At 34.1% G+C, this 27919-nt stretch overlaps 1 protein-coding gene across 1 annotated transcript in view; it reads right to left on the bottom strand.

Annotated features, from left to right (window-relative positions):
* LOC149805676 (tRNA (32-2'-O)-methyltransferase regulator THADA-like) overlaps positions 1-27919 on the bottom strand; it is a 135083-nt gene that overhangs the window by 104444 nt on the left and 2720 nt on the right. Inside the window, exons 2-10 of the mRNA XM_089950327.1 lie at positions 24365-24456; positions 22834-22964; positions 19433-19605; positions 17587-17619; positions 17336-17384; positions 14184-14368; positions 11612-11700; positions 6053-6291; positions 4164-4229 (exon numbers count right to left, since the gene is read on the bottom strand). Coding sequence (XP_089806453.1) covers positions 4164-4229; positions 6053-6291; positions 11612-11700; positions 14184-14368; positions 17336-17384; positions 17587-17619; positions 19433-19605; positions 22834-22964; positions 24365-24456 — 1057 coding nt within the window. The remainder of the gene's footprint in view (positions 1-4163; positions 4230-6052; positions 6292-11611; positions 11701-14183; positions 14369-17335; positions 17385-17586; positions 17620-19432; positions 19606-22833; positions 22965-24364; positions 24457-27919) is intronic.

Here is a 27919-nt window from a genome sequence, read left to right as displayed (position 1 = left end):
TGGTATAGATCCTGCTGGTAAATGTAACACAGTACATTGTCAGTGAACAATTTTTTTAATGGTAATTTGATAAATAGTGTACAAATAAAATGCCTACTTCAACCTAAGTTTTATTAGAATAATTGCCCCAGTTAATACCTTCAGTCTTAACAACCCAAAAATATTTCTGAATGATGGGTTGCTAAGGAAATGGTCAAACTTTGTTATGTCCTGTCTGCTGCATAGCAACAACTCAAGATGGCAGACACTGAACCTTGAATCACTCGTATGGCAGCATTTTTGAATGAAACTTGCTCAAAAAAGATGAGCAATAGATAACCATGCCATTTGCAAGGAATGTCATGCAGAGGTGATGTTCAGAGATGTGATGACAAACTTCACTTCCCACATTTGATGACATCCTTTCCATTACAGCCAACAATATGGCCAGAGTTATGATGATGCAAATTAAACTTTTTTTAATGTAGATCAGACCTACCCAAGTGTAACAATGTTTCCTATTAATGTTCACGTAACATGATCTAAAAGGAATTAGTTATATGAAACTTTCACCTCCTGTTTAGTAATATTTTTTGCACTGTCAGCACATTTTCCCAGTATACTGCAATATGTATCTCAATATAATGACCAGTATCGCAATACAATGCCCAGTATCACTATACAAAAATCAGAGCAATACACAACTCTACTACTTGTCCACTAACTCATCAATTTATGCTGTATATCTCTACCTAAGTTCATTATTAAAATAAAAAAACCTCTGCAAACTATTACTGATAGCTTGAAGGCATTTCAGGACTATTTACTATTTTTTTATGCATGCCTTCTATCAAAATGCATTCCATGAGATGATCCAGTAACTTTCTCATTATTTGATGTTGTCAAGGAGTTAACCCATCATGTGTATTACACGTCACAACAAGTTTATTGCTAAGCAGCGTTTCACAGCATTTTATCATGATACAACAGTATGTACAATCAGGTCAAGTCATATGATGTGTTTATGCAACTTATAATGATGCCACTGGACCGACAATAAATGTAGGTATATAACAGATAAATCAATATGGGACCAACAATAAAATTGTAGGTATATAATAGATAAATCAATATGGGACCAACAATAAAAATGTAGGTATATAATAGATAAATCAATATGGAACCGACAATAAATGTAGGTATATGATAGATAAATCAATATGGGACTGACAATAAATGTAGGTATATGATAGATAAATCAATATGGGACCGACAATAAACGTAGGTATATAATAGATAAATCAATGTGGGACAAACAATAAAAATGTAGGTATATAATAGATAAATCAATATTGGACCTACAATAAATGTAGGTATATAATAGATAAATCAATATGGGACCCACAATAAATGTAGGTATATAATAGGTAAATCAATAAGGGACCAACAATAAATGTAGGTATATAATAGATAAATCAATATGGGACCTACAATAAATGTAGGTATATAATAGATAAATCAATATGGGACCCACAATAAATTTGGTATATAATAGGTAAATCAATAAGGGACCAACAATAAATGTAGGTATATAATAGATAAATCAATATGGGACCTACAATAAATGTAGGTATATAATAGATAAATCAATATGGGACCCACAATAAATGTAGGTATATAATAGGTAAATCAATAAGGGACCGACAATAAATGTAGGTATATAATAGATAAATCAATATGGGACCGACAATAAATGTAGGTATATAATAGATAAATCAATATGGGACCCACAATAAACGTAGGTATATAATAGATAAATCAATATTGGACTGACAATAAATGTAGGTATATAATAGATAAATCAATATAGGACAAGCAATAAATGTAGGTATATAATAGATAAATCAATATAGGACCAACAATAAATGTAGGTATATGATAGATAAATCAATATGGGACCAACAATAAATGTAGGTATATAATAGATAAATCAATATTGAACAAGCAATAAATGTAGGTATATAATAGATAAATCAATATTGGACTGACAATAAATGTAGGTATATAATAGATAAATCAATATAGGACAAGCAATAAATGTAGGTATATAATAGATAAATCAATATAGGACAAGCAATAAATGTAGGTATATAATAGATAAATCAATATTGGACTGACAATAAATGTAGGTATATAATAGATAAATCAATATTGGACTGACAATAAATGTAGGTATATAATAGATAAATCAATATAGGACAAGCAATAAATGTAGGTATATAATAGATAAATCAATATGGGACAAGCAATAAATGTAGGTATATAATAGATAAATCAATATTGGACAAGCAATAAATGTAGGTATATAATAGATAAATCAATATTGGACTGACAATAAATGTAGGTATATAATAGATAAATCAATATAGGACCAACAATAAATGTAGGTATATAATAGATAAATCAATATTGGACTGACAATAAATGTAGGTATATAATAGATAAATCAATATTGGACAAGCAATAAATGTAGGTATATAATAGATAAATCAATATTGGACTGACAATAAATGTAGGTATATAATAGATAAATCAATATAGGACCAACAATAAATGTAGGTATATGATAGATAAATCAATATGGGACCAACAATAAACGTAGATATATAATAGATAAATCAATATAGGACAAGCAATAAATGTAGGTATATAATAGATAAATCAATATAGGACAAGCAATAAATGTAGGTATATAACAGATAAATCAATATTGGACTGACAATAAATGTAGGTATATAATAGATAAATCAATATTGGACTGACAATAAATGTAGGTATATAATAGATAAATCAATATAGGACAAGCAATAAATGTAGGTATATAATAGATAAATCAATATGGGACAAGCAATAAATGTAGGTATATAATAGATAAATCAATATTGGACAAGCAATAAATGTAGGTATATAATAGATAAATCAATATTGGACTGACAATAAATGTAGGTATATAATAGATAAATCAATATAGGACCAACAATAAATGTAGGTATATAATAGATAAATCAATATTGGACTGACAATAAATGTAGGTATATAATAGATAAATCAATATTGGACAAGCAATAAATGTAGGTATATAATAGATAAATCAATATTGGACTGACAATAAATGTAGGTATATAATAGATAAATCAATATAGGACCAACAATAAATGTAGGTATATGATAGATAAATCAATATGGGACCAACAATAAATGTAGATATATAATAGATAAATCAATATTGGACCAACAATACATGTAGGTATATAATAGATAAATCAATATTGGACCAACAATAAATGTAGGTGTATAACAGATAAATCAATATTGGACCAACAATAAATGTAGGTATATAATAGATAAATCAATATTGGACCAACAATAAATGTAGGTATATAATAGATAAATCTGAATGATCACATTGCTGGATATTGTTGTCCCACCATATGTACATGAGACTTACAAACTTGCCTAACTGTAGTCCAATCATGACCATAAAGCCCAAAAGAACTATCAAAACTGATCAAAGAGACAGTCAATAACTATAACATTTGACTGATACAATCACATTTTTTGCAAAAGACAATAGGGTACCTGTTTTTCCAGCAGTCATAAATTTATTTACAGATAATTTCTTGAAAACTCCCTTAATGTGCATCAGCTATGGGTCATATGAATTCAATTTTATTTCTGTCAAAATAACAAATATCACTGGAAACGACAAGTATTCATTAGTCACATTTTACTTTATGCCTATGGCTACATGAAAACATTTTATACTTGCTGGTCACAGTAAGCAATTTTCTGCGAGTTACTGTGAAGTGTCCCATGACTAATTTGTAATGAATATATTATTTTTTTTCTTACAAAATTACAAAAATTGGCTTATATAGCCTGTATCCAGGAGTAGCGTTGTAACCAAAAATCACATTATCAGACTACCAAAAGTGCAAAAAAGGAATGACAGCTTCTTGAGGCAGTTTTTACTCACTACAGCTTTAAATTACTCCTGTCAAGATGTATCTTTTACAAAATATCTAATTGTACACAGCAAAGAATCTGCCTTATATTTAAAATCTTAGAAGAAGAATAAAATAACTGTGATGGGGTTTCATATTAAATAAATCATGCATACTCACCACGTTCTATGAGTCAGCTGAAAAATCGCCTTTGACAAGAGCAATTTACTTCCCACATCACAGCATCTTAAACAAACATTTATAATCTTCATAATTAAAAAAATATTAAATCAATATAAGTCAATAAGATTTTTATAAAGTGATACTCTCCTTGGGTCTCTGGTGTTGAAAATTAATTTTCTGAGTTGTTACAAGTTCCCACATGCTTATATTATGCCCTATCTTTTTCTTGTGGGGACCATACATGCCAACCCTTGGCAAGGAAAATGTGTAATCCAAGTGGACAGAAAGAGTAATCCAAGCAGAAACAGAGTAATCCACATATAACATGATAAAAATTCAATGAGCATATATGTACAAAATGATTTATTTATCGCTCTGGACTTTTTTCCGTATATAACACTTTGAGCTTTAAAAAGCAATAGACTCTCATACTGCATTTCAAAACACTTTGTATCAGCTGAGACTATGATTGCTATGCACAGTAGTAGCGCACTAAGTGCTGGGTTACTGAGCCTGGATCTGAATTCAGTTTTATTTTTGTTAACAATACTTAACAATCTCTCACAGTTATGTTTATTCAAAGCATTATCAAGCAAATAAAAAAATGTTTTCTCCAGTGGAATCTACTGTTAATTCTGGTAATGAAAGAAGAGCACTCTAACTTTGCCCTTCTCCTTGTCAAAGTCTCTTACACAGACTCTAAAAAGAGTGTACGACTATTTAGCTCTTCGATACACATGTAGCAAAGTTACCCAGTGCCATGCACTATAAACAGAAAACCTGTTACCTGTTCAACTCCATACATATAGGCCTGCCTGTTAACTGTTAAACAGTGCAGTGTATATTACGTTTAACAGCAATTTTAATCATTTTACATTTTTGTTACACAACGATTATGTATGGAAAATTGAAGAGTAGTGTCCAATCGTTATAGCTGTGTAATTATTTTTCACTGAAGATTTTTTTATGTGCTTTAAAATCTTGAGAGAATTTGTTCACTGTCAAGTCAGTGAAGCCGTGTGACCAACCGTAGCTGCCATTTCTCATACTCGAAATTTACAAGTTCTTTGTCTGTGTCTACAGCACTAAGTCATCTGAATTTGATAATTTATAAAAACTAATTGCTGCCTACATCAATATCAGAGCCTTCACTTAAGTTATTGAAGCTTTCATAGTTGTGATTATAATCGTGAAAACTTGAGTTAAGTACTAACAAAATCCACGACCTCCATTTTGGAGAGTGGAGAATTTGACCCAGTTACTTTAAATAGCAGATTTCAACCTTAGCATAAACAAAGACCACATGATCTGATGTAATGGTCATTCACAGCAATGAATAAAGTATCTAATAGGGGGGTTTTCCCCCGAAGGTGGTGCTAAGAAAACCCTGCTCAAAATGGCTGATGTTTAAAGCAGGCACCGAAAGGCGCTTCCATAAGAATGGTTTAGAGGTGTCAAAAGGTGCTTGTATGCAAATGGAGTACAGGCGTCCAAAGGCGCTTGCTTGAAAAAACAAATTATTAATTTTTGGGGGAGGGGGATATACCGAAAACGCAAAATCCGAACAGTGATACGCATAAGGCATAATTTAGTGTAAAAAAAGCATAATGATTACGCCAAAAGCATAATGGTTGGCATGTATGGGGTACTAATTTATAAAAAGTTTGAAACATAGGAACTATCATTTGTGTATCGCAGTGATAGCAAGGATTATTATCTGCCTCAGAAATCACAATATATTTAAGCCTGAAATTCTGTTTTTTATTAAAGTCACATTCTGAACAAATGGAAAAGACATAACAAAAAGTTACCATCTTGTTAATTAGCTAAATTCTCATTATGCTTAAGTAGTTGAACAGTGATTTGTGAAAAAGATGAATTATCACCTAGTGCTTAGATCCATTATTTCTGGGAGCAACACATCCAAGAGAAAGCAAGAGTTGTCTTTCCTGTCTGCAACCATGTCTTCCATATCCAGCATAGAAAGCAGACCATGACACAAGCATAGATAAGACGTCAGAGTTGTGTTCTTGTGATTGAGCTGGGAAAGGTCAACCTGGTCCAGCCAGACTGGAATTGGTACTTCTTTTATGGATAATTTATTGGAGAATATTGTTTGAACAATCTGAAAAAGAAATAATGTAGATCTGAATAACAATAACAATCATGCAGTCCTTTTAGAAAGTTGCATTTTTGTTTTCAAATTATTAAACACTGAAAGTGAAAGCTCGGTGACTTTGGTTAGTAATTTAACTATACATCGATGTATCACAGACCTGTATGACATACTAGGACCAATTTCTAACATACCCATAAAATGAACCAGTTACCATTCAAAAACACTGGCCCATAATTTACAATATATCAATCGAAACTGTAACAAAAGTACTGCAAATGGCACATGATATATCATGTGACTTTTTCAATGCTGATAACCATTTTTATCAATAATCTATGTCATAAGGTGTGGACCTGAGTGAAGTTTTACCAAAATATCTGTAGGGATTCAAATTTCACAACCTGGATAAGGAAACAAATTAATGACTTACTTTAAAGCCTGTTGTAACACTGACCTTGTGGACAAGCTATATGACTAAATATAAGAAAAGCTGTCAAAATATATAGCAGGCTAAACTTTCATTATAAGAACTTAACTGGCCTAAACGTTATAACAGTACACAGACAGAAGTCACCAATAAAGATGTCCAATATTTAGGAAAAGTCAACTGGGTACCCATTGATCCTAATCATCAGTTACCCGGATACCCAATCCGAGGGAAATTATATTAAATGTGAACCTGAACTGCTCTGATAAGTTCATACTGCCACTGACCCCGGGAGAGGTATAAGTGTAATTATTACTAACATGAGTGGCAAAAAAGTGCAATCTATATATTACGTACCATAATTACAGAAAACCATACATTTATTTTTGGTACTTACCTGGATCTGCAGTTAAGTTAAAATCCATGTGTATTTGTATGAGAATACAGACACAAAACAAAATGATAAATTATTTACTCACAACATTCACTTTAATTAGTCTACATCACATGTTTAACTTTCGCTGAAGGTTGTAAAGTCAAGTCCACAAATTCTGAATGCTTTCATATTCCTGTAAACTGCTATTTATTTGTCCTTTTCCTGATGCAACATGCTCTTCAGTTCAACAATATCCCTCTCCTCTAACATTTTTAGTCACATAACGTCCACGAGTCACATAAATAAATCCCATTCACTTAATATTTGGCACCATGTTTGTTTTTTTTAGCAATATATACTTGTCTGCTACTTAAGTGTGTATCATAATGAATCGGTGATGCATGGTATCAAATTCAAGAAACCCATTTGTTTTCTTGAATTTCTGTCATGTACAGTTACTTTAAAAAGAAAATAAGGAAATTGTTTGACATACATAGCCATACGGTTGCACACATAAAAACTATAAGAATAGTAGACAGAAGTCTATTATGGATAAATGTGCAGCATCCATGAACTTGTACTCATTATTCTGTATCTCGCTCACTTCTGATGCCACCAGATATAATCTTTGATCTGAACTTATAAACATGTTGTTTTACTTTTTGGTTATTTTTACATGAACTACATGGGTACCCTATAGCTGATTTCATTACCCAGGCAATCATGTACAGGCATGTACCCAAGTACCCAGGTACCTGTTGACAACTTTAGTCACCAATTAATATTTCCTCAACCGCTCCGGTGGCCTAGTGGTTAGCGCGTCCGCCTCGGATGCATGAGGTTGTGGGTTCAATCCCCAGCCGAGTCATATCAAAAGACTTACAAAAATGGTACTAACAGCTGCCTCGGTTGGCACTCAGTATTAAGAGGTTAGAGTTAGGACTGGTTAGCCTGGTGTCAGGATAATGTGACTGGGTGAGACATCGTGCTACATATCTGCAGCATGATGCCCCAGCGCTAGACATCACTATAAACTGGCACACTGCAGACATCATGTCGATATGACTAAAAAATTTTTATTGCTACATTAAAAAGTCCAAATTACACTTATTTCCTCTGGATATGACCTTGACCTTCAAGCAAAGCATTTTTATGGTATGGTACACACTGTATAGTCATGATCTATAACTAACTTAAGTTTCATCAATATATCATTTTTTCAAAAGTTATGCTCCAGACAAGAATATGAGACAGAATTACATTTACCCTTACTGTGACCTTGAAGATTGGGGGGGAGGTATGGCATGTGACGCACAATCTATACATGATACATAATTTGCTAAAGTTTCAAAAGTTATGCTCCAGACATTGATACAAATCAAAGGATTTTCACACAAAAATGTTGGTATCAAGATTTTTAGTCAAATGAAGTCAAATTCTGTTGAGCAGATATTAACAAGTTGTTTAAAGGTTTTCTATTTTTAGTAATTGTGACCATCATCATCGTCATTAATCCCTGAACCCATGAGGTCGCTGGGGCACCACAGATGACTTTACAACCAATTCTCTCGATCTTTCCATGTTTTCATATTGCCCTTTGGGAATCTCCAAATCCCATGCCTGTCCACTCCTTAATATTGTCTAACCACCTCTTTTTCTGTCTGCCTCTTGTTCTGTACCCTTGCACTGTGCCTTGCAAAATTGTTTCTGCCAGTCCAGATGATCTTGAGACATGACCGTATCACTTCAGTTTACACTTTTATACAGTGGTCAAAAGGTCTTCATAGTTTTCAATGGCTTGTTGGATCCTGTTGTGGACTTCTTTATTGGTTACAAGGTCAATGTATGAGATGCCCAAGATTTTGCGGGAGCATCTCATTTCAAATGTCTGAATCCTTCTTTGTAGATCTGATGTGAGCGTCCATGTTTCACAAGCATACAGAAAAATGGATAAGACAATCAAGCGCATTTTGGAACCAAGAGCAATGTTGGTATCTTTCCATATTGATCTCAACCTTGTTACTGCTGCTGTTGTCTGGACAATCCTGCAATGTACTTCTGGCTTTCAGCCCTCATCTGTGATAATTGATCCCAAGTACTTGAAGCTTGTGACTCTTTCCAGCTTCTGTCCACTGACTTTTATTTCTGCACTAATGCCATTGGTGTTGTTTGTCATCAGTTGTTATTTTTTGCACTAACCTCCATGCCATATGCTAAGGAGGTTGTGTCGAGGTTCTCAACCAAGTCAGCCAGTTCTTTTTCATCTCCTGCTAAGCCATCAATATCATCTGTGAAGTGAAGGCTGGTGATTGTTCTTCCTCCGATGCTGAGAGCTCCTTTGTGATCATGCATGGCATCCTCTACGATCCTTTCCAGGAAAATGTAAAGAGTGTAGGTGTCAGTATATGTCCCTGTCTGACTCCAACTGTTGTTTGGAACCAATCCCTCTCTGCTGCCATTGATGAGGCCAGTGCTGGTGGCTTTGTCATAAAGGTGCTCAACAACCCGCACCAGGCATGAGCTGATGCTGCACTTTCTCATAATTGCCCATAAGGCCACATGCCATACCCTTTCAAAGGCCTTTTTGAAATCTATCAAGATGTGGTATGGATTCTGCTGATGCTGAAGGTATTTCTTGCAAAGGAGTCTGATATTGAAGATTTGTTCTGTGGTGCTCCTTCCTGCTTAGAAGCCTGCCTGCTCTTCAGCAATAATTTTCTCTGCTTGAGGCTTTAGTCTGTTGAGAATTATCTTCAGCATGACTTTGCATGGGTGACTGGTCCGACTCCCTTCAACACCACAATCATACAGGCCTAAGCACCGTCATCTAACTGTGATGACAATGAACAGGAGAATTTTTATAACCAACTGCAAGATGTCATTGACAACTCACCCAAGAATGACATCTGTTTGTACATGGAGACTGGAATTCAAAGGTAGGAGTTGTTTCACTGACATACTGGCAAAGCACCTGTGGACCCTTCTGCTCTTGGAGTTTGTGCCTATAACAATCTTGTGCAAGCCAACACATGAAACATCTAGAAGATGGACCTGGCACAGTCCTGATGGACAACATCTTGGTGAAAAAAACGATTCACCGCAGGACTGAATATTGCCAGAACACGAAGTTTTCCAGGAACAGATATTGGAATTGACCATGATTTATTAATGACAATTTGCCTCCACCTGAAAATGCTCAAAATGCATAACCAACCATGAATCAGATTTGACCTTGAAAAATTTAAACATCCAAAAGTCACAGAAGGTGATAAATTTGCACTTTTGATCATACTGGACAGCCAAGACAATGAAACAGAGCCACATTCAACACAACTGTGACTAGCACAGCTAGCGAGATCACTGACCAATATCGTCGAACAAGAAAACCTTGGGTCACAACAGATGTCCTTGAACTATGCAACAAAAGAAGAGAACGGAAAAAGAGATCATGAAGGAGCTAGAAAATACTGAGAGATAAACAAAATGATCAGGAAAAGCACGAAAAAGGCAAAGGAATCCTGAATAGAAAGACAATGCTGCAAAACAGAAGACAGTGTGAGTAGAAATGACAGCAAGATGGCATATCAAATGGTGAAAGATCTCACAACCCATAAACATGGGAAAACTACCAACATCCAAGACAAATCAGGAAAATGTCTCACAGAAGATCAAGAGATCCTCAAGCATTGGACAAAATACTGCTCAGAATTGTACAATCATAAGACCCAAGGAGATCCAACAGTCCCAAATTGCCCTCAGACAGACATAATTGATGACAACCCCATTCTTCAGGAGGAAGTAGAAATTGAGTGAGGTCACTAAGCAAAGGAAGGTCAGCCTGCATTGACATACTAGCTGAGCTCATTCAAGCAGGAGAAAAAAAGATTGTCAGAGACCTAATAACAATCTGCAACAAGATGTGGCAGACAGGATAATGGCCCACCATATGGATTCAATCTTTGGTCATCATGCTTTCCAAGAAAGGAAACCTACACCTGTGTCAAAACTACAGAATTGTGACCACGTTGAATGACGAACCAGCAAACTAAACAAATCTGAAAGGCATAATGTCAGAATGCTCCCCATAAATTAAAGTGTGAATTGTTCAAGTGATTTTTTGAGAATGAGTTGTAAATAGCAACTGTAAATGGATGATGCACAACAGTGAAGCACACATCATATGCTCACTTGATCTTACAGTCAGGCGACCTTCCAAAGTTTGTGATCTAGGTCAAAAGACTCTACTGTTATCACTTTTGCAAGTATTCAATTATTAAATGTGTGAACAGATTTCAAGATTACATAATACACAAGAAACGGTGCAACATAGGCAATGATAGAATTTTCATAGATTCTGTGTATGCCAATAGTGCATTTGTGTGTCTATGCTCATTCATTTTTTTTAATGAAAATATGCATGCTACTATATCATTTAAACAATAACATAAAGTTAGCTCTTTTTAAAAATAAAATCCAAGCTTACTGTAGATAACACTGCATATACTGATACTGTCTATACTTACAACAGGAACTGTTGTCTCTTTACATGTCAATTTCAGTATCAGTGTTATGTTCATGCCACATGTACTCTTACAATCATTTAGTAAATTCTCTGAAATAAATAAAAAATAATGTTATACGTATGCCAAAAAAGAATTTTTCAGGCACGTAAATACAATCCTAAAGGTGGATCAAACTCTGCTACTTAAAATGAATTTGTTGCACTAGTTACTAAAGTTACTAAATACAGATGAATTTAAATGAAAACCAGAACTCAAACCACAAATAGACATGATTTTAAAAAGCCAATCAAATTCCATTTTAAAAGGCTATGAAGAAACATGGAATAAATCTTGTCAAATCTGTCTATTTACATGCACTATTCACTTCCCTCATGTTAATTACTGGAATGTGGTGTAATTAGTTGAACTAAGTACCATGAAATTTTTTTTACCACAGTATACCATGGTATTTCTGAATGCACCACAATACGTAACATGGTATACCTCAATTATATTAGGAACCAACAATTCAATGTTCTGAGGCAAAAGCCAGACATTATTTTGTTTAATTCCCCTGTCAATAGCTGGAAAAATATCTTGCTCTGATTGATAGCAAAACAAAACAACACCATATTATAGCCATGATATTATTAGAGGAAATATCAATTATCTTGAGATAAAAGAAATGAAAATATTTCAGCTCAAAAGAAAATCACAGCCCCCTACTAAATAAAATGGTCAGTACCTTATAGTAGGTGAATATTTTATGTACATGTTAACTGGTATAAAATATACTCTAAAAGCTGTAACTAAAGTGGAATGATTAACTTTACACTACTGTGTAATCCGTGAAAGACATCATGCTGACATTACAGAGATAAAAATGGGATGTGTCATGATACTGAAACCTAGCATTTTCTAGCTACACTATTGATATAAGAGGCAAGGACATTATGGGTGGGATGCCAATACCCAGGGATAAAGACAATTAGCTCCTACTCTGTGTTTGATTTTGCCAATAATGGTTACAAGTCCCACAGAAACCAAGAAAACCAAACAAACAAGCATATAAAGAATTGCATGCAGTCGCAGAGACATTACCACAAAATATAAACGAAAGGAGTAGCCCTAACAAGGTTTTCAAAATATCTGTTGTCATGGTGATATAGGACATCAGATTAGCACCATTTGTATTTAGGACCAGGTCAAACATAATACGAGGTTTATTAGTGAAAGCCCCGCGTTGATATGGACATCCTATGAGGTGAAAGCAATAATAAGATTTTCAACACCGTCTCTTTGGTGGCCATACTGAACATCAGATTGACACCATTTTAATTTATGACAAACTAGACAGCATAAGAGGGACTTTTGGTGAAAACCCTCCATGTCCATCTGACTTTCATTAAGTACTATCAGCAATAGGATTTTCAATGGCTGCCATTGTGGATATGCTGGCCATTAAATGAGCACCAGTTTTAATTAGGACCAACTAGACACCATATTACGCCTACAGTGAAAACTCAAAATTGATAAGACCATCAATTCATAAGAAGTGGCGCTAATACAATTTTGAAGATGACAACTGTGGATGTCCAAGCATTATCATTTTCATTTACAAACAATCAGAAAGTATGGGTAGATGGACCAGAGGAAAGAAAACAGTTGCATCAGAAGAATCATGAAAGCAGACATGTATGGACAAGAGACCGATGGAATACAGAAGATGGATGGATGTGGTACAGACGGATCTGAAGAAACTCAGACTGAGTGCAAAATATACTGGTGACAGAGATGAATAGAGAAGGAGAAAACAACTGGCTGACCCCTCTTTAGAGAGGGATTAACAGAAGGAGAGAGATCAATGAATGAATGTGTATGTAAAGTTTCATGCTAATCCTACACGTAGTTTAGAAGTAGCAATAACAAACTTGTAATGGGCATTGTGACAATGAACAACTGGCCATCACGTAAGATCTCTTGCTTTCTGCCCATTTGATATAAAAAATAAATTTCTCCCATTTAGAACATCACAAAAACTAGACTATAAATGAAATTGTCCCACTACTCAAATGCAAAATGTCACTTTAGCAAGCATTTGATTCTGATGGATGATCTACAAATGAAGCATTTCCATCAGGCATGTACAACTTCCTCCAGGGCACGGGTTGGATAAGTGGTTTTTAAAGCCACACCCTATGATATAAACAAGAGGATAAAACAATTGTCACAGTCATAATTTTCATATACCTGATTCAGTAGGAGTCATTTAATATTAATATTAGTACCAAGTTGTGTTAGGTTCAAAGTAAATGGTCAATCACTAATTTACTGGCAGGAATTCATTCAATTTAGCTGGAATTTGCATAATGGCTTAACCTAGAGAAAACACTGAATCGTTCGTGCGAGATTCTCCACCCAGGGAAGCTCTAGTTAAAGAAATGTAATAACTAATTAGAAGAATTACCATTGCATTATATGTACATCTAAAAATTCCTTTCTTCCTGAAATTTCCTCAATAAATATTGCATAATCGATCTTTTATAAACAGACATATTAAGAATAAACAAAAACATATGCATCAAAATATTACCTGTGTGAAGAACTTTCATGTTGAGCTGAATAAAACGTTTTGCCAGTTCTTGATTCTCTTCTCTTACAGCACTTAATTTAACTTCCAAAGATGAAGAGCACTTTTGAATGATTCTATTGGCTGTCTGGAGAGTCACTAGGCAATGGAACATGATTTCATTCTGTTGTACTGGAGACAGATTAGTGCTGTGGAAAAGAAGAAAAAAATGAAAATATAGGACTGAAAGGCATAAATACCTTAAAGAGAGATGTAATTCTGCTGTTGTACAAACTTTAGTGATCAATAATCGAATCAGAAAGACCATAAAATCTCCAATATTAATATTAGTCCCAAAAATTATTTTCAAAGGTTTAAGTGTTGCTTTAGTAAAATGTATGATGTTCATGATATTAAAATACTAGCAAAATATTAAAATACATTTTCAGTAAAACTAATAATGAAATACAAGTTTACAACCTGATCAAGTTACAGCCAGATATTGTTGATACTGAAATAAATGCAAAAATACAAGTGGACCATAGTGTGTTAAAATGCAAAAAATGTGATCACCAAATTAATTTGGTCACTATGAGTATCACTGTAATATGATGCTCTCAATCTGGTTTTACATAGGATTCCATGGGATTTTGCCCTAGATGAGCCATTTATATATACAGAGCTCGAATTTAACACAAATTTCTTTGTAGCCAGAAGGACTAGTATACTGAGAAATTTACTAGTCCTGTCAAATCTTTACTAGTCCTGTCCACTAAACAATGTCACAGACTTGTATTGAGATTAACAACAATTTTATTTCATAAATAACATTATCATATGAAATGCTGAAGTACAGAAGTATAAATCCCGCTTCAAATCATCAATCAGTCAATTCACATTTCTTGTTTCTCAAGATAACCTGGATCCAATTCCAGAAAAGGATCCAGGTTCCTTTCTCGTCCTCTACCTGCACTCGGGGTCCATATGGGGTTTGTTCTGGTCTCCTTACCCGTCTCCGTAAAACATTGCAGTGCAGTGGTGATCACCTTCGGGATCCCTTCTGCCTTTTCTACATTATCAATTCCCAGGAATGATTATTTAATCTCTCCTCCTTTGTGAATTCTAATTCTTTTTGTGTTGCCCACAGCTTTCATGTATGTTTACCGATTCAATTTTAGAGTTCGAACAACCGGCAACAAAACTGGATGTTTTCTCTGTGTTTGTTTTTGTGAATTCCGTACACCAGTTAGACCACATAACATTCTTTTCCTCATCATAATTCATCCATTCCCTCTCTTTTGTCCATGTCTTCTGAAACATTTGATTATGCTTTTCCCTATCATAAGACTTATTCCTGTCTTTCATGTCATTTTCATTCAACTTTTGCTTTTTTCCGGTGGCTAAACACTTTCTATAAAACGCCACATTTTGCCTGTTTTATAAGGAGGGAATTGTGCCTCGCGTTGAAATACGAGATGTTACAGTATAGCTGATGCGAATTAGTTAAAGTTAGAAAAGGAATGGCACAGTGTCCTTTATATCAGAAAGTCAGAGTAAGAAACACGTTTCAAAACACGTGCCTTTGCCCCAACTTCCCCTAAAATTAAATGGCCTCTCCCTAATAAAGACTTGACTTCAGCAGATGTTCTGCAGGATCAAAGCAGTGGCTATTGTAAACACTGTTATAAAACATTAGCATGAGAAGATAATGTTAGTTTCAGCTTGGAAAAGGTGTGTTCCCATTAAACAAATTCATCTGACTCGTCGCAATGTATTTAACAGCTCCAATTACGGTCTCATCATTAATAGCGTAAGTTTGGTAATTTTTCCTAATTAATCAGACCTCAATGTATTGCTGAAATTAATAAGGCAGAAAATTTTCAAATCTTAGATGCCCATGCTCAGAGATTTTAATTCCCAACAAATATACGACATTCTGCTTGGATATCTTCATGTGTATCCAATTATTTGTTCATTCTTGTATCGGAAAAAAATATAAAAACTATTCTTATCATCATAGAAAAAGTAGTTGTATGGAAAGGATGTGTCAATAAAGTAATCGTAATAAACTGATCTAATTCTTATAATTATTTCGATGCAAATGTAAAATATGCAGTTTTCTGATTGTGACTGTTTGAGTGTTTGGCAAGCGAGACAAAAAAAAAAAAAAATAAAAAAAAAAATTACACAAATAAACATGCAAACTAATTTGTTTGAATAGTTTTTGCCATGTTCGTTTGTGTGGTTTACCCATTTGTAGCTTGTCACTGTGGTCAACTGAATAAAGTGTGATACCACGTCATTTTTCATTTAATTCGTTATCAGACTAATTAGGATCAATTACCCAAGTCCCGTTGTTAATGACGGGACCATAATTGGCACTGTTAAGCGAAATACACAAAATCGGATGGCTTCTAACGCACATTTTTGAGGCATAAATTGACTTCATCTTTTCATGCTAATATTTTATGACTGTGTTTACAATGGTCATTGCTTTGATGCTATAGAACATCTGCTGAAGTCAAATCTTTATTAGGGAATGGCAAAAACCAAGCGCTGACTGTTGATAACCGAAACTTACTAGCCCAACGGACTATTATCATTATGAAAGTTACTAGTCCGACCAGAAATCTACTAGCCTCGGATTTTACCCTAGATGAGAGCAGTTTTTCACAGGATCCAGCAGAATTTCCCTGCCCCATGTGATGTTTTTTTACAGGATTTTGTGGAGTTTTGCCCCAGATCACGTGTTCTTACACTGGATTCGGTGTAATATTGTCCAAGAGGAGATGTTTTTACATATTATTCAGGCACATATGACAAGTCATTTCATTTTCAAAATGAACAGTTTAGTCATCAAATTTGCTTCAATCTGAATTTGTATATTACAGCTTTCATATCAAAATAACAGTTTAGTCGTCAAAACCCTTTTACTGTTGGTCATAAAATAACCAGTACAAGTTAAAATCATATATAACTTAGATAAGTATTGAATTTATTAACTTGTTTCTATATTTCTGTTAATAGTTTAAAATTTAAAGAACTCTTCCATAATCTGGTCATCAATTATACTTCAACCTTAAAAATAAACAATTTAAGGATAAACAATTTTGTTTTGGGAAGCATAAAACTGAAAACAATTTGGTCTACAAAGCCTTAGTACTATTTAAACTCACCTATACTCTGCTAGATACACTTCAAATGCTCCAGCAAGATACATCAGACCTACAAAAGATGCAAAGAACCCTTGTTATTGTAATGGCCATCGTTACTCAGTTATCTCCCTTTACGGCTGAACTATTAAAAACAAGAAGTCCACATAATTCAGAGTATTTTGATTATCACTAAGCTATTTGAAAATGCTAAACTGATATTTCAACAAAGTATTACATTATAAGTAAGGCAGAATACAATAAAATTTACTTACATTCTACACACAATGCCTGTAGACATTCTTCACCTGTAAAAAAAATAGTGTAATTGAAAACAAAATTCAGTGTAAATATGGGCCATTGAGTACCAAAAGCAACAAAAACAATTTTTTTTAAAAGTCCTATAAAAGCTCTCTTGTGACAAATATTTTACATCTCTATACAGGTCAACATCTTTGTGCAATCATTTTCAATTGTAATAAACATACTAACAACTGAAATCCCTTATACCACACATTTCCCTTTCAGGCTGATTGCTTATGACATGTGATCAGCTTAAGGCAGTCTGCTTTTATAAAGCCACTGCTTACTGTTCAGTTCAAAATGATATGATATTTAAATTATAACATAAACTAAAACCTTAATAGGACCTCTGTATTAAAAAATACCTGTTCATATATAACAAGCACACACATAATCTCTTTTCTTCATTTCCTGTTCCATTTCCAACCACGATGGACAAATCTGAATGATACCTAGCAGGTCCTTTATAGATGTATTTCATCAAATCAACATAAGTCAAGTAGTGTACAAGAAATAGATGATTTACTAACATAACCGATCCAAGCCATCAGAACATTTTATATTTTTCTACATGATTAATCATATTTCAGACTGTGTGAACATTTAGATGAGTAATGATAAAAAAATGAGATCACTATTTTCATGCGGAAAAAAATCAACTTTATGTTTACTACAAAGCACAAACATATTGAGCTACAAATTATCTTTGTACATGGGAACTTAACACATTAACCCCTAGCGACGACTTAAGGGGGCAGGAGGTAGTAGCCTACTGCCGAGCTCTGTAGCGTCATGGTCATGCATGATACCTAAAGTAGGTGGTATTATATAAAGGTAGACACATGTAGCTCTACAATGATACCAAATAATCTGGAATATCTAGTTGCACTACAAAATATAGATTAAAAACCTCATTTTTTGGACCCGACTTTTTTCTACCCAAAATTTGCCAGTGGTCAGAATCCTATTTTGTGTCCAGATTTTAGACTTTTTGGTCTCAGATCTAAGGCAAACCAGTATGAGCTGCAAACAGACAGATGAGCCTTTGCAACAAGTAGGATAAGATGGGTATTTGGAATAAAGAGTGGTCTCGATAAAAAACAAGAGGCTCCATTTAGCAAAAAAAAAACCAACAACAAAGAACTCCAACTTTTACCCTTCTGCTCATGCGCGAGTCCAATAGCCAATGAAAAACAATGTTTCTAACACAACTAGGCAGTATGTTATTGAAAGATCACAGGGCATTTGGTGTTTTCGGATCTATTCAGAAATAGCTTTCAAAATGTGTTTCCTACTCGATTTTCAGGCAAAAATGTCAAGAACCTCCAGGGGTTAATGATTTATTTGATTCTCTGAATTCCCTGGACTGTGTAAAACTTTCAGGAATGCCCAAATTCAGATTTACCAAGTTAAGATTTGCCATGTGAATACCCTCAGTACCCTTTTGTTATAATTTACTGACTGGAACAGTGTAGGCAAATCACAATGTTTCATTTTACTTATTTCTAATATGTTCAAAAAAGGAAAATTAACTATTTTCTTATGGCACAATGGCCACCACTTTCATTGTGTTCATCTGATCAATTGTCATTTGATCATGTTACTCTTTTTTCAGCACCAACAGTTCATTCTGAAATATTAACAGCAAATCTTGATCCCATAATAGTATTATGACTGGTGTAATTGTTACATGAAATATTCATATTAACTGAAATTATTTACAACTGCGAACTTGAAAACATGTATTCATCTACTAAAATATGTATCTTTCCAATATATTATTTTTGAAATATTTAAAATATATCATCCTTTGTGTACCTAATCTGAAATTGTCTAACAGACATGCCAGTGTATCAACAACATGTCTTGTGTCACCAAGGCAACCGTAATCATTCCTTCTTATTGGCTGCTGAAGCATCTCAGTCACTTGACCAGCAAGTTGTTGGAGCACCAGGTCACTTTGGAGGTCATCAGGATAACCCTGGAATGAGCTGCAGGAAAAATAAATATTGATTAAAGACATTTAATCATGTGTAAAAAGCCAGTTCCTGGTATATAGGAAGGATGGTGGTAGTGGAAAGAACTTTATTTTAAAAACTCTGACCCATCCATTACATTTTAAATGAAAATACCACACACTGGTAAAATCAAACAATCCAACTAAATCAAACAACAACAACCAAAACTGAAAATCTTTACTCTTTTCATTGTTCATATTTACCTAAAATGTGTAAACAAGTTTTATATATACTTCATGTTCATTATTCCAACGAATCACATGCCGAGTTACTATTATCAAGCAAATACTTGAAAAATACAATGGACAACTTGCAAAGTTTTGTTAACTATTTTCACATCCAACTGAAAAAAATTTCTGAATCCTAATTAATTTTAGTTTTTAAATAAGTCATGCAAATGAATTTGTTCAATGTACATTTCACAGTGGTAACAATATGAGCTGAAAATATTCTTAAGGTTGCTGTATGTTATTTGGACAATGACGAGTGTTACCTGAATGATAAACAACAAAGATTTAACAATAAAACTATGCAAATGGTTATAAATAACATAATGGTGTCATTTCTTTTGACTCTGAGAATGATAAAAACTTTTACCATTTGCAAAACTGGAAAATTCCTTTTTAATGAAGCCTGGACCAAAGTCTTTAATTACCGTAAAACCTTGTTTTTCAATGTTCTTATTTCAATGGATCTCACCATCTTTTATAGTATTACCCCATTCAACCGAACTTCTCCCCCCTTTAAAGTAGCCAAACACCATATCATATATTATGTATCCATCTCATACAAATGTACAAAATTTGGTCCAGATATATTCAACATTATTGCAAGTTTTGCAAAGAAGACTTCGCTCCCCAAGACAACTTGTGCATAACCCATAAAATCACACCCCTTTTGTTGATGGTCACTACATGAGCAGTCTATGAATCAAGTTAGGCAAATTTTCACCCCGCTGTTTACAATTCCAGTACTATTGCAAAGATCAAGAAAAATTCTGTTCTTCCCATATAGTGATCCATCCATGTGACAAAAAATGCTCCTGCCCTCCTCTCTCACTACCTGAAGGATTTTAATGAAACTTTACAGACTAGATACATGGTTGGAACAGATGTGCAATAAGGTGTAACCTCTTAAATAATTTTGGGGTAAATGTTCTCAAAATGTAATTTTGGGATAAATTTTCTTGAAATGTTTTGAGTCACTCTAATGGACTGATGGTCAACTGTTGGGAAACAATTTCCAGGAACTAAAAATAAGACCATTTCTTCCTATAACTGTGGGGTGTTCAAACTCTCATATTACTGTGTGACATGACTTTCAAATTAACCACCATGGAAGCCACAATGGCTGTAAGATCCACACCATTTTAATTTCTGGACAAACTGTACACCTGGTCCATCAGAACACTTGTTGGTCAACATACCATATTGATTCAGGAGAATTGATGATTTTCATTATCTTCATTGTGGCTGACATGTCACACACCAGTATGTGTCAAGTGTAAAGTGACATGGGAATCCTAATAAGTTTGGGAGGTGTAGCATCCATAATACCTGGAAATAGCTGGAATAGTTTATAGAAACTTTGAAGGTTAGATATGTGGTTGGTGTAAATGTGCATTAAAGTTACTTTCTTTCTGCAGCTGATCTTGAGGGACATTTCTTATTTATCCCAAAAAGGGAGTATTAAGAGGATTTAGTGTCTTATTGCTTCTTCTTCCAAGGCTTGTTATTTCCTCATCTCACACAGCACATTACTGTGTCTTCTCCCATAGCATGCTGACACTTCTCCCATGGCTTGTTATTTCCTCATCTCACACAGCACATTACTGTTTCTTTTCCTATAGCATGCTGACACTTCTCCCATGGCTTGTTATTGCCTCATCTCACACAGCACATTACTGTTTCTTCTCCCATAGCATGCTGACACTTCTCCATGGCTTGTTATTTCCTCTTCTCACACAGCACATTACTGTTTCTTTTCCCATAGCATGCTGACACTTCTCCATGGCTTGTTATTTCCTCATCTCACTCAGCACATTACTGTTTCTTTTCCTATAGCATGCTGACACTTCTCCCATGGCTTGTTATTGCCTCATCTCACAAAGCACATTACTGTTTCTTCTCCCATAGCATGCTGACACTTCTCCATGGCTTGTTATTTCCTCTTCTCCCACAGCACCTTATTGCTACTTCTCTTACAGCATATTATTCTTCTTCTCTCATAGCATGCTATCACTTATCCCACAGCACATTACTATTTCTTCTCTCTCCCATAGCATGCTGACACTTCTCCCATGGCTTGTTATTTCCTCATCTCACAGCACATTACTGTTTCTTCTCTCATAGCATGCTGACACTTCTTCTCCCATGGCTTGTTATTGCCTCTTCTCCCAGCAGCACATTATTGCTTCTTCTCTCACACCATGTCATCACTTCTTCTTCCATACTGTTTTGAGGATTTTACTGAAAAAACTGAGGCCAAGATACGTGCTTTCAAATCGGTGTCAAATAAGGTGTTATTTTTTTCCTTTGATCAATTGTTTACTTTTGAAAAATTCAAAATTGGGAATTTTAAGTATTCAATTTATTTAGTATTTACACAAACCTATACAATATTACTGTGTAGTACAAAATGCCCTTGCTAAAGAACGAGTCATACATCAGAAACATTTCTAGAAAACAATGTCTCCGATGGGATAGTGTCTGATATTGATTCTTGAACCCCAAGAATGTTCAAAGTCATTTTTGACTCAATCCATATTTTCCTTGATGCAGCAGATAAAAGAGACCAAAATAAATGCAAAAAAGAGATCTAATATCAGAAAGGTGATACCAATGTCTGCCTGAAAGGTTTTGCCACAACTATGACACACACCAGGAAAAAACAACTCATTCAACTTGGACTTGATTACTGTTGTCATGATCTGAGCAAAGCCCTTTGTATTGAGTGCCCTGTGTCCAAACCTTCTAGTTTCTAATCCTGGACTCTCTGGCTTTAAAATAACTGGATCTAAAGTGGTTACATATATATATATTGCGTTGGATTACTCATGTACTGTTTTAAAAATATCAACATACAATAATGGATAAATATGGATCCATAAGCCAACATAAGGTAGGAATTTCTATCTTTTTTGTGGAAAAAGGGGGTTTAGAAGAGGACCATATTAATATTATTTCTTTTTGTTTCACTAACCTTGTAATAATCCTCTTTCCTGGATGTTTTGTGTTTAGTGCCAGATATATGTTGGTAAGAAGCTGGACTGGTCCCAAAATGTTTTGCTCTGACTTTGACTGATTCCAATGCTCTTTTACATCATTGAGAATCTGGAAGACAACAACAATTTTTTTTTGAATCCAGTGTATTTCCTATGAGGATCAAACACACAAATTAACACTCTTCTTAAACACTAACATTTATACACTGAATTCATGCTCATCCTTAGACACTATAATTTGTCCTTAGCTTATGAAAGGAGCAAAGGACTGACTACAAACTGTAACTGTAAACAAAAAATATAATGCAATTTATCCTCACGCCCGTAGTTATTTCTTCCATATGTTTTAGGAAATTTAATCTTTAAGTTTGACCGCTCCGATGTTCTAGTGATTAGAGCACCCACCTTGGAAGCAGGAGGTTGTGGGTTCGAAACCTGACCGAGTCACTATATGCTAGACATCAACATAAACTGCCACACTGCAGACATCATAGTGATATGACTGATTTGTTTAAAAAGCTACATTAAAAGTCCTAATCACACACACACACATTCTTTAAGTTTGTAAATATACAGAAGTTGGAGACACTTGAAAATGAAATGAAAGAAATGCAAGCAGCAATCATGGACAGTTTTCACCTGGTAATGACACATGAAAAAAAATACAGAAGTAGCTAGAATTTTGTCAAGCATCATTTGCAAAAGTAACTAGGAGACACAATGATGCCATGTTCATTTACAGCAAGTATGGCATGGAGATGATAATGGCAATGATTTTTTTTATACCAGGGACTAAATCTAGATTTATTTTTGCAAGAAATGTATTTTTATTAATAATTTGAACTTAAACTTACAATTATTTTTACCTCAATGATAAGCTAATATTATCAACAGGTTTTAAATTCTATTAACACATTAACCCCTGGTGCCTTGGAGGTAGTAGCCTACTGCTGACCTCCATAGCATCAAGGTCGTTTAAGACGCACTAAAGTGGTGGTATTACAGAAAGGCAGACTGATGTAGCTCTACAATGATACCAAAAAATCTGGACTTTTTAGTTGCACTATAAAATACAGAGAGAAAAACCAAAAATTTGCCATGGTCAGAATCCGATTGTGTATCCAGATTTTAGACTTTTGGGCCACAGATCTAAGACAGAAAGGTCTTAACTGCACAGATAGGCGAACCTTTGCCAAAAGTAGGATAAGATGGGAGTTTGGAATAAAAAGAGGTCTCGATATGAAAATGCTGGGTCCATTACAAACACAGAAAAAGAACTCCAACTTTTACCCTTCTGCTAATGCGCAAGTGAAATAGCCAATGAAAAACATTTCTAACACAACTAGGCATTAAGTTCACCGGAAATCTCTAAGAAGTTTATGTATTAGGATGTATTTAGAAATAGCCCCTACAATGTGTTTCCTACTTGCTTTTCAGATGAAAATGACAAAAACCTCCAGAAGTTAATGAGTTAATGAGTTAAGAGATGAAGAAAGAGATAAAAAGTACCTTTTTCAGTGTTGCTATTTGCTCCTTCTGCTCTCTGCATTTGAGAAGATCAAGTACACATCTTGATATTGTGTTGCCTTTGGTAGCTTCATCTGAAATATTTTATTGTATGATGTTCAATCAATTGCAGTTGATAGTCTACTTTTGTTAACCCAACTCCAGGACATTTAAAAGACATCAGATAAACTTCTGATGATCAAAAGATGTCATTTACTGTGATGTGTCCATCAAGTCATCACAACTTAGTCATGCCAAAGTCACAGGCCCAGAAATGTACAACTGACTAACAAGAATAAAATAAAGGATGACAGTGTACATGAAACTAAAAAAGATTCACATTTAAAATCAAACAGATATCTCCTACAGAAGTCATCACTTGGTATATACTGATAATGGAATACAACGGATATAAAAAGAACTGCCTTTCTTTCACTTATTTCAAAGTGAACTCCCCTTTGACAGCAAGAAATTGCACATAGGGTGAAGCTTATAGACAGTCAGAAAGTACTGTCCAGTGCAAGGTTCTATGGAGTAGTGACAAACTCCAAGGGCTGCTTCAATAAAATGCATATCGTCTTGGATTGATAAAAAGTTAAAATATGATTAAAGTTTGGGTTCTCAACGGTTTTGAATGTTCTGATGTACCAATAGCCTTGAATATGTTGATGTACCACAATGATACAATCCAGTATGTCTTTGTCTGCATTCTCAATAATCCCAAAGTAGTGTTTTAGTCCAAAAATTCAATGAGCACTCTGTAATTCCAATGCATAATTGTAAATAAATATTCTATCTGAAGATAAGTATGAACTCTGACCATTGATTTCCAAAGACTGATATGAAACAGGAATGAATAGTTGTTTACCATACCACTTTATATACTAATCCCATTTGACATGCAGCACGTTATTCTGAAAATCGCAATTTGCCAAAGGAAAATTCCACAAAAATGTCAATAAATTCACTTCAAAAACATTCCAAGCTCATAAACAAGGTTAGGTCTTGAACACAAATTTTAGTAAATATCTTATTTACTACTTATAATCATGACAAAAATAAGGTAGGCACAACCCTCAGTCACAGATCAAGGTCATGCACAAGAGTTATAAGACTCCATCTTCTGAACAAAATTAAGAGGAAAGAGACAAAACCAACAAGTTTTGTAAAACTCAACAAATAATTTATTTCCCTATATACAAAGTGAAAATTTAAAAAGAACTTAAAGTGTTGTGAATTAAATACCAAACAGTCCTAAAAGTTATATAACAAGTCCAAAAGTATAGAGTATTCTGAACAAATTCCAGTCTTCTTCAGAACAAAATTAAATCTTTAAACTGTGGATGTATCAGTAGCCTGGAATAGTGTTAATGTGCTAACAGTCTTGATGTATCACAATGATATAATCCAAAATATCCTTGAATGAATTCACAATAATTCCAAAAAAATAATTTAGTCCAAAATTATTAATGAGCACTTTGTAATTCCAGTGAATAATTTCAATAAATAAATCATCTCAAATATTAACTGATGCACAACTAAAATTGATTCCTCTAAAGACTGATGTTAAGACAGAAATTAATAATCATGTTTACTTCAAACGAATATACAGAATGTGTCACCTGACTTATGACACAACAAAATGCCCTGGTCCTAGGTCATTTACAATGGAATTCTCCATTGATTGGTAAACAAAATTCATTTCAAGAAAATTCTACTGTCAGAATCAAGGCTATAGCTTGTAGTCAAATCTACATGTAGTAAACATTTACCACCCATAACATATAGGTATGTAGGCCCCAATATCTACCCTAAATTATGAATAAAGCTCAAAGTACAAATTAAATATACATAACACAATATAAATTAAATTTGTATAACACTACTGACTAGTTACAATATTTTTTTACAATCATGAACAAGTAAACATGTATCCTGCCCTTCAAAGAATTTAAAAGTACATGAAAGGACATTAAGAAATATATAGTCTAGCAAAAACTTAAGAAACTTTTTATGTCACCTAACCTGTTTTGAAAAACCATACCTTCTGCCAAAAATCAATTATCTCTAAAGACAGATGGTCTTTCATGTAAGGTCATAACCGTATTCAATTAATAAATCTGCACAATGAGAATTTGAACTCTAATGAGAAGTGGTCTCTCATAGCAGCAGTCTTTCAAGACATGTTAGTGTAAAGTATTACTTTTAAATATGTGCCAGTACCAAACTCTTTCAATGCATTACAGTTACATGCTTCTTTTGATCAAGTGTGATAAAAAGCAAGAAAATTTCGGATTTTTTTTAGACATTACAATTCAAATATTCTCATAACTTCCTGATTTTAAAACAAGACAAAGAATAAGGGTACCTCAAAATGCATATTATATATATCATTCTGAACTGCTGTTATTGTTCTTTTCATTAATACCAAGAAAATTAACAAATCACAATGAAACACTACCATTATGAGAATAATATACATGTTTAAAGTGACTTTAAAAAAAAAAAGATACAAGTGCTTTTTTGGCATTCCTTCTTTTTAATTATGAAGAAAACATATACACAAGATTCTCTTCTCAAAGCAAATAATGAAATTACAGTATAGGACCCAAATGATCACCAAAAAAGGCAATGTCACTAATAACATGCCAAATCATCCTCCATAGCAGAAAACTTTAAATTACTAATTTCAGAAGTATTTGCAGATTCACAGATTACAACAAATCCTGTTTTTCTCAGGAATATGGGCACATAAAATATGCTCTCTCTCTAACCTATGTAATTAAATTGTTGACCAGCAAATCCAGTGAGATTTCTGCAATGTCTGCAGTGTGGCAGTTTAAAGTGATGTCTAGCACCGGGGCAACTGTTTTGTTGTCTATATAGGACAGAGAGAGAAAACCCCACTGTAGTAAAACCTCAACTTGCAACAAAGAATGGGTTTGTGTATACATACTCAGTCTCCAGCTGATAGTGAAACCAAGAGATTTAAAGATCTCAATCACTGTCCATGTGTTTTGCAAACAAATGTGACTATCACCATCCAGATTTAACAAGTCATCAATATGATAGGAACACTTAATGCACTGCTGCAATAAAACAAGCATAAATGGATTTTAGCATCTTAGTGAAAACCCTTGGAGCAGAGAAAAGCCCTAAAGATAAACATACAAGCTGAAAAGTTGAACACTCCAAATAAACTTTAGAAACTTCTGATAATCTATATGTATTGGAATACTGAAATAAGCATCCTTTAGATCAACAGAAGTAAAGAAATCATTTTTCTGGATGGGATCTAAAACAATCTGTTTCTTGCTTAAAATGTTCATAACTCATTTGGTCCCCAATCCCGTCTGTAGATGTGATCTGGTTAAGTGGTTTCTGCATTCACTGGCCGACCCCGCCTGTAGTCGTGGATTGTTTACTGCATTCAATGGCCGATACCATCTCTAGGCATGATGAATGTGTTTGATACAATGCCTCTGATTGATTAGAAATGAGTTTTTTTTCCTCAAGAACTAATCAACTATTAAACCAATCAGAAATGATTTCACTTTC

This window comes from Sinohyriopsis cumingii, chromosome 2, assembly GCF_028554795.1.
Source record: "Sinohyriopsis cumingii isolate HCF-2022 chromosome 2, ASM2855479v2, whole genome shotgun sequence".
NCBI lineage: Eukaryota > Metazoa > Mollusca > Bivalvia > Unionida > Unionidae > Sinohyriopsis > Sinohyriopsis cumingii.
Note: the sequence above shows the minus strand (reverse complement) of the source record. Positions and strands in the feature narration are given on the sequence as shown.